This window comes from Budorcas taxicolor, chromosome 13 (assembly GCF_023091745.1).
Source record: "Budorcas taxicolor isolate Tak-1 chromosome 13, Takin1.1, whole genome shotgun sequence".
NCBI classification, from domain to species: domain Eukaryota; kingdom Metazoa; phylum Chordata; class Mammalia; order Artiodactyla; family Bovidae; genus Budorcas; species Budorcas taxicolor.
Genome location: NC_068922.1, coordinates 33,527,447 through 33,541,402, shown reverse-complemented (window position 1 = coordinate 33,541,402; position 13,956 = coordinate 33,527,447). Strand labels below are relative to the sequence as shown.

The following is a 13,956-nucleotide window of genomic DNA, read 5'->3' as shown; positions in this document are numbered from 1 at the left end:
GAATCCTACTGCCTGTAGGTAGAGCTCCTCTCCTAAAAAACAATACCATTAATAAAATCCTAGTATGCATGTGATTCTAATATATGTAGAAGTCCTGAATATGTAAACATTTTCACTCATTTTGCTTCTCTAAAATCTCTATGAGTTCTGTGAAACTGCTTAATTTCTTTAAAAAGCTTTAGCTTAGTAGGACATCTTACTGTACTTATACAAGGGGGGAAAAAATCCAAATCAAATATAACCTAAAAGTTTCCTTTTCAGATTTATAGAAGTTAAGTGTTGGTGAGAGGGGGGATCTGTTTTAATGCTTTTGTTCTTTGATTTTTAGCAGGAAAGGAAGGACAAGAAATCCTGGGGCCGGAAGCTCGGGCAGATGAAGTGGGATGTGCAGGTACTCTTGCCTTTTTCTCAAGCACTGTCATCTTTGAACAGCCTTTTGTGTGACTGGTTTTTGCATTTGTGAGTCCTGCGTTTAATCTGTTTCCTCCTCTTTATCTTGCCCCCCTTTAAATGTTTAAGTACCTAGGCATATGGGGCACTGTATGAAAAGTTAGATGTTTATATTCTTTAAATATACTGCAAGCTTAGATATTCATATAATACAGGTATTCATCTGTAAGGATAACAAATATAATCTACAGATAATCCACAGAGTTAGTGTTTGAATGATAATTTAAACTTTTATCAGATTTTTACCATAGTTACAGAAATACAGATCTATTTTGAGTTTCATTATTAGTTACCAGCATCTACATGAAATTGCCCACAAGACTAAGAGCAGAAGAGAGAAAAATAAGCAAATATCATGGGTTATCTAGAAACCAGATGAAAATTATAAGTGAACATGTCACAGCAAACAAGAGAATACACTTTTTCTTACCATTTCTGTGATTGAAAAAGGCCAAAATGAAGTTGAAAGTGAAAGTTGCTCAGTTGTGTCTGACTGTTTGCGACCCCACGGACCAGAGTCCATGGAATTCTCCAAGCCAAAATCTGGAGTGGGTAGCCTTTCCCTCCTCCAGGGAATCTTCCCAACCCAAAATGAAGTTGAATTATAGTAAACAAAGAAATTTGCTTCTAGGTGACTATATTAGTACATATTCCCCGAGACTTAAACTATTCCTCTGTTATTGAATTCAAATCAGATTTAAGAAGCAAAAGAGTAAGTGCAAATCTTAAATCCAGATATTTCATATGATAATATCCAATATATACTAATACCAGGTACTTATTACTTCTGATAAGGCAGTCTTCGACTGTAAACTTCAAAAAGAAATTCCAAATTATTAAAACATTTCCTCAAAATTCTGTACTTAAAAGTAGTATAATTGTATTCTGTATATTCAACCATAGATTAGATATTTCTATCATATAGTTTTAAATTTTCTTTGTTTCTTCTTTGGCTTAACATTTATAGTTTTTTGTTCTTTGCAGTACATTTTAGGAGTATTCCACAGAGCCTTATAAATCACCTTGTGTTGTGTAAGATGAGTGTATTTTGCAGTAATGTGTCAGAAATCGGTTTTTACCTATAAGCATCAGCCCTCCCATACTTGTCAGTTCTATAAAACAAAGAGCAAGCCTTTGTACTCTTACTGAAAGTGCACTCCAAATTAATCAAATAATGGAATATGTGATCATTTATGGTGCCACAGCCAAAGATTTTGTATTCTGCCTTTAACATGGTTGTGTTTAACTTGCGTGAATAATGTATTCAGGTATGCTTATTATCAAATATTTGTCAGGCTGACTTATACATTACATAAAATATTTAAACAATATATTTGTTGTTAGTAAAATAGTGTTAATGAACACAGAAGAATGCTGTTCATTACTCTTCTGTTTAATGTTAAAATGTGACGACTCACATCACCAGAGTAGTAGAAGGTCTTCTGTAGATCGTTTGCCCTTTGAGGCAAAGTGCCAGCAAAAAAGACACCTAGAGTTCCAAGTTGACAGTATTTTACCTCACAGTCTGCTCTGCAGTACAAAAATGAATCCATGCTTTCAGTTTGAAGTACTGAGTGATACACAGTTTCCCTCCTTCCCCCCAAAATATTCAGATCTGGAAGGCAGTGTAACTGTATATAAGCTAGAGTTCCCGCTGAAATACAGCAACCCCCCCTCCAAAAATAGTGAGCCCTGTGTGTTACTTCCCTGGCACTCGGGGAGTTAGCAGTAAACAAACGTTTAATCAAACACTGATAAATGCAGTTTTCAGCAAAGAAGGGTGGAAATGAGATATTAGAGACTTCAGAGCAGTAGCTTTGAAATCGTGTTTCACCTTTGCTTGTGTTAGTTCTTCACTTCCAGGGAATAATGTGCTGACAAAGTAAACAAAACCGTGGCAAGAGGTCACCGTCATTAGTTCAGAACTTTGTCAGCTCCTTTCTCAAGCTGACTTCCTTCTGCAGTTCATGAAGTCAGGAGAACTATAGTCTCAGCTTAGTATTCAGAGAGTGAAAAAGTCACCCAAAACAGCCTTTGTTCTTCTAAGCATCCTTTCCTTGTTTATTTAGCTGATACTTGTGCAAAGTTTCAAAACTGGAGGATAAAGGATAACTATCCTTTATTCTGATGGGATTAAAACACTGATAGCCTCATAAAAATGTTATTTAGCCTTTATATTAAATGTTGGTCTCTCTAGCCTTGCTTTGTATAATTTGTGATTATAACTCTACAATTGTACACTTTGACCAATGATTATAATCCTATAATTCTATACTGTGACAGTTCAGAGTTTTGTCACAAATGAAAAACCAAATTGTCATCATATTCTCGGTATTTGCTCATGTCTTTAATATTTAAACACATGCAATTTATTAGTCTTAAGACTAGGAATTTTGCTTTATAATAGACCTTTTCACCATGTGCACTTCCCAGCACTTTATGTTTCAGGGGTAAAACTGAGGAATGGCTGGTCTTAGCTTGAAATTGGCTTGGTAAGTACAGGCTCATGGAAGCTGTGTACTTTAGCTGGAAAGAGCCCAGCTTTCGATAGCAGACCCCCAGCACTGAGTCATCTGCTCCAGTTCAGCATTCACCTTGCAGGACTGCTTTGAATGAAACATAAGAGTTACAGAGCACTTGCCATGTGCCTGGTACAGTGCTAAACACATACTGTGTTCATTCATTTCGTCCTCCCAACTACTGTAGGACACACTGTTACTGTCCTCCAGGTTTTATATCATACAGACTGATTAGGTATTGCCTCCCAGGGGTCTGATGGACATACAGAATTCTTCACTTTAGAGAGTACAGTTGACCCCTGAACAACACAGGTTTGAATGATGCAGGTCCACATATACATGTATTTTATTTAATAATAAATACTGCAGTGCGTCACAGTCTGGGGTTGGCCAAGTCCGAGGATGTGGAATCATATACAGTGAGGGCTGACTCTTAAGTTATATGTGGATTTTGCATCACCTGGAAGGTCAGCACCCCTAAACTTCATGTTTTAAGGGTCAGCTATAGTTACAGTCTATTATCTGGCAGATTAAAAATGACATTTCTAACATCACTGTTATATTTGAAATCCATAGCAATTTAATACCATTCATTTTTTAAATATGAATACTTCTTTGAGAGTCAGAAATGTTACATCATAATGTTTACTCCCTGAACTAATACAGAATTTAATGCTAACCAGTGTATATTTCCTGTTGGAAGATACTTTTGATCAGCTGTCATTTCTTTGCAAGAAAAACATATATATAAATTGAAATTTAACTTTCTGTTTAGTTTCCAGGGACTATATGGCCCCTAGATTTTTTTAAATTTATGGATTACTTTATCCTGTGATCACTGATCACAACATACATGACAGATTTTAATAACTACAGTTTACCTTGAACCACCTAGGGGTTGGGGCGCCAACCCCTCTGCCCAGTCAGAATCCACATACAACTTACAGTGAGCACTCCTGAGTACCCAGCTCCTCCGTACACAGAGCCCCTCTCTGTCTGCGGTCTCACGTCCACGGACACAGCCAACCATGGAGCGTGTAGAACTGCAGCGTTCACTATTGAAAGCATCCGGTATAAGGGGACCCATGCAGCTCAAAACTGTGCTGCTCAGGGGCCAACTACTCATCAAAGTCAGATGTTACTGGAAATGAGATTAAAGGAGCCAAAGCATTTTTCAATTAGCCCATAATCAGTAGTTCAATGTCGCTTGTTCTAGAAGAAAAAGTGTGGAGCATTAATTCTGTTCCTGGTTTTTCTTTAGCTCTGAGAGAACTTTATTCTCATAAATAAAAAGATGAAATAAGTTTTGTCACAAGTGATTTATTAAATTCTTTATATATCTTCAGAACTATATGCAAAGAATTATGGTTATCTGTTAAGAATATTTTAATGACTTGTCAATGACCAGTTCTATTAAATGCGCCTTCAGTTTTGTTGAAAGCAAAAATTGAGAGCCACCTATTTTGCTAAAGGATTTGTTTCTCAGTCACCTGAATCATTCAGGCCCTCACTTCCTTGGGTGTATACCAAAAGGCTTCACCCATACTTACTTACCAAAGACTAATGAGATCTTTTCTGACTTTTGCTACTTTTTTTACTCTCACTTAGAGGCACCTTGTGGAATATATTCAGAAATGGTTGGGAATATTGAAATATTGCTAATCAGTACCTTTAGTCAGTACATTTTTAAATAAAAATTCTTTTAATACCTTAACTAAGTATATTTTGATCAATTTCTTAGAGCTATAAACTTACTAGTTCATTCAATTTCTGGAAAATTTGTACCTAATAACAACCTTACTAGTGAAACCAATTATCACTGTTAGACCATCAGCCAAGTCAGACTTTCTGGCAGAAAAATAAAGTGTGTCTTCATTTTTCTAATTAAAATGAATGTGTTGATATACGTTTTGAGGAATTTCATAATATTTTTTCCATTAATATGAAGAAGATATAATTTATAAAGAGGAATGTATAAATAAATACTTCTTTAAAATAGATTATTCAACAATGAAGTTAAGGTTATTTAGATCTAATTTAATTATTATGAGTTATAAAAATCTTTGTCTCCAAATGAGTCTCTTTACAACCAGTCAGTGTATAGATAAGTTTATAACTTATTGAAGATACAAGATGCATGTGTAAAATATATACTACACATGTAACTCTGAACAACGTACACTACTTAAAACTTCCATCATTCCATCATCTAGGATATATTTAGCTACTAGGCTACAGAAAATATATGGCATTGAAATATGTACAATAGCATATAAGAAACGAATCGCCAGTCCAGGTTCAATGCAGGATACAGGATGCTTGGGGCTGGTACACTGGGATAACCCAGAGGGATGGTATGAGGAGGGAGTGGGAGGGGGGTTCAGGATTGGGAACACGTGTACACCCGTGGCGGATTCATGTTGATGTATGGCAAAACCAATACAATACTGTAAAGTAAAAAAATAATAAAAAGAAAATATAAACATTTTGAAAGTGGAGAATATTTAATTGAAATAAATATTTTGTAATATAATCTGACAAAAGTTTTAAGTAACTTGTAAAATCTATATTTCCTCTATAAGAAATCACATAAATATAAATTTCATTTGTGAGTTTAATCTAGTTTAACTCAAATATCTGAAGTTACATTGAAAAGATCTACTTAAAAAAATAATGGTAATATACAATGAAACTATATGTAACTTTGTTCTGTGTTTTCCAAGTCTCCTGTAAATGTGTTATCATACTTTCATAATTTAAAAAATAAAAAAGGAAAATAAAATGATAAAAGATATAACAACACAGACTTGTACTACTTTAGTTGTTCAGAAGTGTGTATTGTTTTAGCTAATGACAGATCCTAGGAAACATTTTCGAGAATACTCCTTGCTTTGTTCTCACCAGCATTCTGAAAAGCAGTGAATTTTTTAAGAATAGTTAGGGAATGAAACAAGTGAGGTCATTAAGGGGAAATTACTATGCTTTCTCTGGCCATGTCATATAGCTGATTTCAGAGATGCATAACCATGGCCAAAACATCCCCATTTTAGTCGCCAGCTTTTCCCCTGATAGAAATCCTGGAAGGCTGGACACTAGAATGCTCTTATGATGGCCTAATTGATCAGTAAAGCAGGCTTCTCCAATCAGTACTTTGAATTGTTTTCCTTTGGCAGCTGGAGGTTTTATACTGCAAGGCATGCGCTGTACTGATGTAATGGATGGAGGGGGGACCTGTCTCTTTGAAGTTAGAGCAAAGGACTGTGAAAGAGGAGTAGAAGAAAGAAGCTTTTGGACTCCAGGAAGGGCCCTGCATGAAAGCTGAGGATCTGGAAATGGATTGCCTTTAGGTGAAGAGTGGTGGCTTCCCTCTTAGAGTCTTCAGCTCCGCCTGGACCCAGTGACCAAGGTTTGGTGACGACTGGCATCAACTGAAAAAATAGAGTTCTCAGTACAGGTGACCATCGAACAACACAGTGGTGGAGGCACCTGCCCCCCTGCAGTGGGAATTCCATGTGTAATTTACAGGCAGCCTTCCCAATACTGGATTCCTCTGCGTCTACAGTTTCACATCCATGGGTTCAACCAACGACAGTCGTATAGTACTAGAGTATTTACTATTGAAAAAACCTGAGTATAAGTGGATCCTCACAGTTCAAACTCGTATTGTTCAGGGACTGACTATATATAGCAGACACTACGTAACTGATAGCTACTGACTGTTTAAAAGGAGGAAAAGATGGTGAGTAGTCACCCTTATTACTGTGTCATTGGTGCTATAAGTTTTAAACAGCAGCCACACCGAGGAACTGAGTTACTGCTCCCGTGCAAGTGTTTTAGTATCTGTTGAATAAGATGCTGGCACATCACCATCTTAATTGGTCCCAGTTAAGTCTGCTGTTTCACAAACTCAGAACTGACTTCAATCTGAAGTATGTGAAAAAGTCATACATGAGACACCCAGAGGCCATACTGACCCAGGATAGTCACCGGAAGTGTGGACCCTCCTCCGGAGGAGGACAGACGGATGGAAACCCCAGCGCACCAGGCCCACCCTGCAGCACACCAGTGCCCTGGCTCCCCTTCTCCAAGTGAACATGTGCGTTACCCTCGTAACCTTCTGACTCCGGAGGAAATGCCCCTCCCATCACCCAACAGTGACAGTTACTGGAGCAGAAAGACAAAGAACAGCCCTGTCTGTATCTGAATACATACTCGGGGAGATGGAAAGCACTTTTATCAATTTGATACTCTTTAACTCTTATTAGAAATCTTTCTGACTATAGCTAACTATTAAAGCTGTTTTCTAAGAAATCACATAATTGAACTGAACTTCAGAGCAGTTTGCACTCAGTTTGTCATTCAAGTACAACTCTAAGTAAACATGATACAGTAGGTTGCTAGGATGAACTTAGGTTTGAGAACTGTTTTTCTCTTCGCTTTATTATTGATTGAGAAACTAAGGATTCAGCCAACTTCCACTGGGTCTTGTTCACCAGTAATGGAATAGAAGTACAACCCTAAAACTTAAAGAGGATATGGTAACAATGTCGAGACTTTTAGAACACCTTAAACTTACGAAAACAGACTTCTCAATAGATTATAGCTAAATGAATAAATTGTTTTTAATATTCCTGTAAATATTTCCTGTAGATTCCAGGACAGTCGTGTATTCTCTCAAGATAGTTTCTTATTTAGGAAAACTATGTAACAACTTGGTGGTGAAATGGCTTTTTTATAGAGTATGCATTTCTTTTAGTAAAAGATGATGAATGCGACTCAGATGCAGAAAATGAACAAAACCATGATCCTAACGTTGAAGAGTTCCTGCAACAACAAGACACTGCAGTCATCTACCCCGAGGCACCCGAGGACGACCAGAGGCAGGGCACGCCGGAGGCCAGCGGGCATGACGAAAACGGTAATTGGAGCTCACGGCCGCTTGGTTCTCACCTCTGAAGGATTATTGCTTCCACTGCACTGTGTGGGAACCCACCCCACTATAGGGAACATTTCTGAAAACCAGAATTGATTGCAGATGGCAATCGAGAGTAATTTCTTTAGTGAGTGAAGTGATGTCCATGGTGACAGTGTGTAGTCTTCTGTGAGTGCATCTCGTGTATCCTGTGATGCCCCCACGTGTGAAATGCTTAGACCATGCCTGGACATTGACTTCCATTCACTTATATGGCAGCAGGCAGTAGAAGTAGGTACTGGGAGAAACCATACTTTCCCTTGATGCTGCCCCTCTGTTCTGGAAGAAAACCTCAGTGGTATGGCTCAGAACATACTAATTTGGAGACAATTTTTTTTTCCCCTGTATCTATGTTGGTTGTCTCTGATATTAACAGCCAGTGTATAAACAGCAGTAAAATACAATAGTAATGTGTTCATATGTCATTTTGCCTTCCAAGCACTAGAAACATAAAAATAGCGTGTTTCAATACTACTCTCTCAAGTCATCTCACCCTTTCCCTCCCCTACTGTGACCAAAGGTCTGTTCTTTATATCTGCATCTCCTTTGCTGCCCTGCAAATAGGATCATCTGTACTGTCTTTCTAGATATATATGCATTAATATATGATATTAATATACGATTGTTTGCCTCTCTTTTTCTGACTGACTTCATTCTGTATAATAGGCTCTAGGTTCATCTGCCTCATTAGAACTGACTCACATGTGTTCCTTTTTATAGCTGAGTAATATTCCATTGTGTATGTGTACATCTTCTTTATCCATTCATCTGTCAGTGGGACATCTAGGTTGCTTCCATGTCGTAACTATTGTAAATATTGCTATAATGAACATTGGGGTACATGAGTCTTTCTTTTTCAGTTATGGTTTCTTATTCTCAGTAGTGGGAATGCTGGGTCATATGGTAGTTTTATCCTTAGTTTTGTAAGGAATCTCCATACTCTTCTCCACAGTGGCTGTATCAATTTGCATTCCCACCAACAGGGCAAGAGGGTTCCCCTTTCTCCATACCCTCTAGACATTTATTGTTGGTTGACTTCACGATGATGGCCATTCTGATAAGAGTAAGATAATACTTCACTGTAGTTTTGATTTGCATTTCTCTGATAGGAAATGATATTGTGCATCTTTTCATGTGTTTATTAGCCATCTGCATGTCGTCTTTGGAGAAATGTCTGTATAGGTCTTCTGCCCACTTTTTGATGGAGTTGGTTGTTTTTCTAGTATTGAGCTGCATGAGCTGCTTGTATAATTTGGAAATTAATCCTCTGTCAGTTGTTTCACTTGCTATTATTTTCTCCCATCCTGAGGGCCGTCTTTTGCCCTTGCTTATAGGTTCCTTCATTGTGCAGAAGCTTTTCAGTGAGATCCCATTGGTTTTTGTTTTTATCTATGTTACTCCAGAAGGTAGGTCAGAGAAGATCTTGCATATTGCTATGATTTATGTCAGAGTGTTCTGCCTATGTTTTCCTATGAGTTTTATCGTTTCTGGCCTTACATTTAGGTCTTTAATCCATTTTGAGTTTATTTTTGTGTGTGGTGTTAGGAAATTCTAATTTCTTTCTTTTGCACATAGCTGCCCAATTTTCCCAGCACCACTTATGGAAGAGACTGTCTTTTCTAATCTGTATGTATCCCTAGATCTGAAGTGGGTCGTGTGTGTGTGTGTGTGTATGTGTATTCAGTCAGTAAGTTGTGTCTGACTCTTTGCAACCACATGGACTGCAGCACGCCAGGCTTCCCTGTCCTTCACTACCTCCTGGAGTTTGCTCAAATTATGTCCACTGAGTCAGTGATGCTATCTCATCTCATCCTTTGCCACCCGCTTCTCCTTTTGCCTTCCTTTCTTGGCAACTGCTGCTGCTGCTGCTAAGTCGCTTCAGTCGTGTTCGACTCTGTGCAACCCCATAGACAGCAGCCCACCAGGCTACCCCATCCCTGGGATTCTCTAGGCAAGAATACTGGAGTGGGTTGCCATTTCCTTCTCCAGTGCATGCAAGTGAAAAGTGAAAGTGAAGTCGCTCAGTCGTGTCCGACTCTTAGCGACCCCGTGGACTGCAGCCTATCAGGCTCCTTCATCCATGGGATTTTCCAGGCAGGAGTACTGGAGTGGGGTGCCATTGCCTGGCATCTGAGTCTTTCCTAATGAGTCGGTTCTTTGCATCAGGTAGTCAAAGTATTGGAGCTTCAGCATCAGTCCTTCCAATGGATATTCAGGATTTACTTCCTTTAGAATTGACTGGTTTGATCTTCTTGCAGTCCAGGGCACTCTCAAGAGTCTTCTCCAGCACCACAATTAGAAGGCTTCAATTCTTTGCCACTCAGCCTTTTTTATGGTCCAGCTCTCATGTCCATACATGACTGTTGAAAAAACCATAGCTTTGACTATACGAACGTTTGTCAGCAAAGTGATGCCTTTTTAATATGCTCTCTAGGTTTGTCATAGTTTTCCTTCCAAGGAGCAAGCATCTTTTAATGTCATGGCTGCAGTCATCATCTACAGTGATTTGGGTCTCTTGTAGACTGCATATATACGGGTCTTATCTTTGTATCCAGTCAGCCAGTTTTTTGGTTGGAGCATTTACTCTATTTACATTTGAGGTAATTGATGATAAATATATTCTTATTGCTGTTTTGTTACTTTGGGGATTGTTTTTGTGGATTTGGGCATTTATTGTTTGTAGATTTTTTGATGATAGCCATTCTGACTGGTGTGAGGTGATACCTAATTGTAGTTTTGATGTGCATTTCTCTAATAATTAATAATGTTGAGCTTCTTTTCGTGTGCCTTTTAGCCATCTGTATGTCTTCTTTGTAGAAATGTCCATTTAGATTTTTTGCCCATTTTTTGATTGCATTGTTAAAAGAACAGCTGAGTTGCATGAGCTGTTTGTTGGGTGGTTTGTTTTTGTAAATCTTTTTTCTTCCCTTCCTCTTTGGTTCTCTTGTGATTTGATGACTATCTTTGGTGTTGTGTTGGGATTCCTTTTTCCTTTTTGTGCATATGTCTGTCGTAGATTTTCAGTTTGCAGTTCCCACAAGGTTTTGCTAAAGCAGTCAGTATATATACGAGATAGTTTTAAGCTGCTGGTCTCTTAATTTGAAATGCATTTCCAATAGCCTGCATTGTACTTTGCTCTTCTCACGATTGCTGATTTTGATGCCATGCTTGGGTGTGGATGATTTTCTGCCTTTACTGTATGTTTGCCCTAACCAGTGAGCTTTCCCATTCATAATTGTCTTGTTTCTAGTTGTAGGCTTTTTTCCCCCCCTGGAGAAGTTTCTTTATCAGTTAGTGTAAAACTGGTTTGGTGGTGCCAAATTAGCTTTTGCTTGTCTGTAAAATTTTTGACTTCTCTGGCAAAAATCAGAGCTTTGCTGAGTATTCTTGGTTACAGGTTTTTCCCTTTCATCCCTTTAAATATACGTTGCCACTCCCTTCTGGCCTCTAGGGTTTCTGCTAAAAAATCAGCTAATAACCTTATGAGGACTCCCTTGTATGTTATTTGTTGCTTTTCCCTTGTTGCTTTTAATATTTTCTCTTTTTTAACTTATTTATTTAATTGGAGGCTAATTACTTTACAACATTGTAGTGGTTTTTGCCATACATTCACATGAATCAGCCATGGGTGTACATGTGTCCCCCATCCCGAACCCCTCTCCCACCTCCCTCCCCATCCCCCCTCTCAGGGTCATCCCAGTGCACCAGCCCTGAGCACCCTGTCTCATGCATCGAACCTGGACTGGCAGTCTGTTTCACATATGGTAATATACATGTTTCAATGCTATTCTCTTTGATTTTTTATCAAGTTGATTAATATGTCTCGGCATGTTCCTCCTTGGGTTTATCCTGGGTTTATCTGTGCTTCCTGGACTTAGGTGACTATTTCCTTTCCCATGTTAGGGAAGTTTTCAGCTATTAATCTCTTCAAATATTTTCTCAGGCCCTTTCTCTCTCTTCTTCTAGGACCACTATAATGTGAATGTGGGTACATTTAATGTTGTCCCAACGGGTAGGTCTGGCCCCGGCTTCCCTGAAATCACTGCTTTTTCCCTTGTGTCCCAGTGCACCCAATACCTTGTGTGTGCCCCTTAAGTGTGTTACTTTTTTCCTCAATTTTTTGGAGTTCCTGTGATCAAGCCCCTTTGGCCTTAAAGGTCAAATGCTGTTGGGTCTCATCCCCCTGATGCCAGATCACCAGACTCAGGAGCCTGATGTAGGGCTCAGAACTCTCATTCCTGTGGGAGAACCTCTGCAATATGATTACTTTCTAGTATATGCATCACCCACCCAGCAGCAATGGAGCTTAGTTGTATTGCGAATACACCCCTTATACCGTCTCCTTACGGCCTCTTCTGTGTCTTTGGAAGTAGAATATGTTTTCTGGTAGGTTCCAGCCTTTTATGCTGTTGGCTGTTCAGCAGTTAGTTGTGATTTGGGCGTCTTCTTGAGAGGCGGTAAGCGCAGGTCCTTACTCGTCCATCTTGTCCTCTGGACTCACTTTAATCTTGGGCATGTATTCTTGAACTCAACACTGCAATGGTGATTCCCCTATTCTCTGTCATGAAGATGGATGATGAAGGGGGTATGATTTGACCTATTATTGCATTATTTGATTTCTTACTGTTGAGTTTGAGTTTTAAGGATTCTTTGTGTATTTTGGATAGTAGTCCTTCTTCAGCTGTGTCATTTGTAAATAGTTTTCCCAGTCTGTGGTTTATCGTCTAACTTGCTTATTGTCTTATCTCATGAGGTAGAACATTCTCAGTTAAGTCCAGCTTATCAATTGTGTCTTTCATGACTCATGCCTTTGGTATCTAAACAGGCCTTACAGTACCCAAGTTGGTATAAGTTTTCTTCTGTTACAGCCTATGTCTTAGTCATTTTGCATTTTATAGTTAGGCCTGTGATCCTGTTTGAGTTAATTTTTGTGAAGGGTATAAGGTCTGTGTTCACATTCGTATTTCTGTGTGTGGATGTCCAGTTGTTCTTGAAAAGACTGTCTTTGCTCTATTTTATTGCTTTTGCTCTCTGGGCTCACCTATATTCCATTCCACTGATCCATCTGTCTGGTCTCTCACCAACACCACACTATCTTAATTATCATAGTTCTGTAGTGAGCCTTGAAGACAAGCAGTGTCAGTCTCCTGTTATTCTTGCCTTCAGTGTTATGTTGCCTCTTCTGGGTCTCTTGCTTCTCCATGTGAGTTTAGAATTTTTGTCAATATCCATAAAATAACTTGATTGGGACTGCACTGAATATGAAGATCTAGTTGGGAAGAATGGACATCCTGATAGTATTGAGGCTCCTTATCCTTGAGCATGGAATATCTTTGTATTTATCGAGTGCTTTGGTTTCATTTATCAGAGTTTTGTAGTTGTAGTTTTCCTCAAATAAATCTTATATATATATTATGTTAGATTTATGCCTAATCATTTCAGTATTTTGGTGCTAATGTCCTTTCACCTGAAGAAGCAGTAGGTTACAATAAATATGAAAGGGAACTATAAAACCTTAAAATACAGATGTTTATAAATATGTAAAATTTTTATGTAACAAATAGGATTTCAAAAAGCCTCAGTGAAATAATGAAAACTAAACTTTGTAAAGTCCGTTGTTACAAATCAGTGAAGTTAAGTCCCATAAGAATTGGAGCCTTAGTCATTCTGAATCAGTATAACATTTGAAGTCTACGATGTTCTTCATTCGGGTATTCATTACCTTCAGGCATGTAATGTAGTTTAGCTACTAATACAGTGTTTCTCAGCAGGCATGCTGCCACACCAGCAACGTCTCTTCCCATGAAAAAGTAATTATCTTCAGAAGCACTTAGGTTTTTAACGTTTTAGTAAATTAAAACATACCATCCTGTACTTCATAAGTTGTAAACAGGGGAGCTTTATTCCAGCAGGTTGATTTATCAAAATTCTGGAACAGTGGGAACAAATCAAGGAGGTTTTTTTCACAGGTTTTGTATCAGTCTGCCACTAAAGGAAGTTTAAGACACAGAAATG

At 38.4% G+C, this 13,956-nt stretch overlaps 1 protein-coding gene across 3 annotated transcripts in view; it reads left to right on the top strand.

Annotated features, from left to right (window-relative positions):
* Positions 1 to 13,956, top strand: part of ZEB1 (zinc finger E-box binding homeobox 1) — a 199,584-nt gene that overhangs the window by 166,677 nt on the left and 18,951 nt on the right. The window contains exons 3-4 of one of the 3 annotated variants that reach the window (XM_052650770.1): positions 332 to 391; positions 7,726 to 7,887. In XM_052650770.1, the coding sequence (XP_052506730.1) occupies positions 332 to 391; positions 7,726 to 7,887 (222 nt within the window). Of the gene's footprint in view, positions 1 to 328; positions 392 to 7,725; positions 7,888 to 13,956 lie in introns of all 3 variants that reach the window. The other 2 variants (XM_052650769.1, XM_052650771.1) reach the window with 2 other exon arrangements.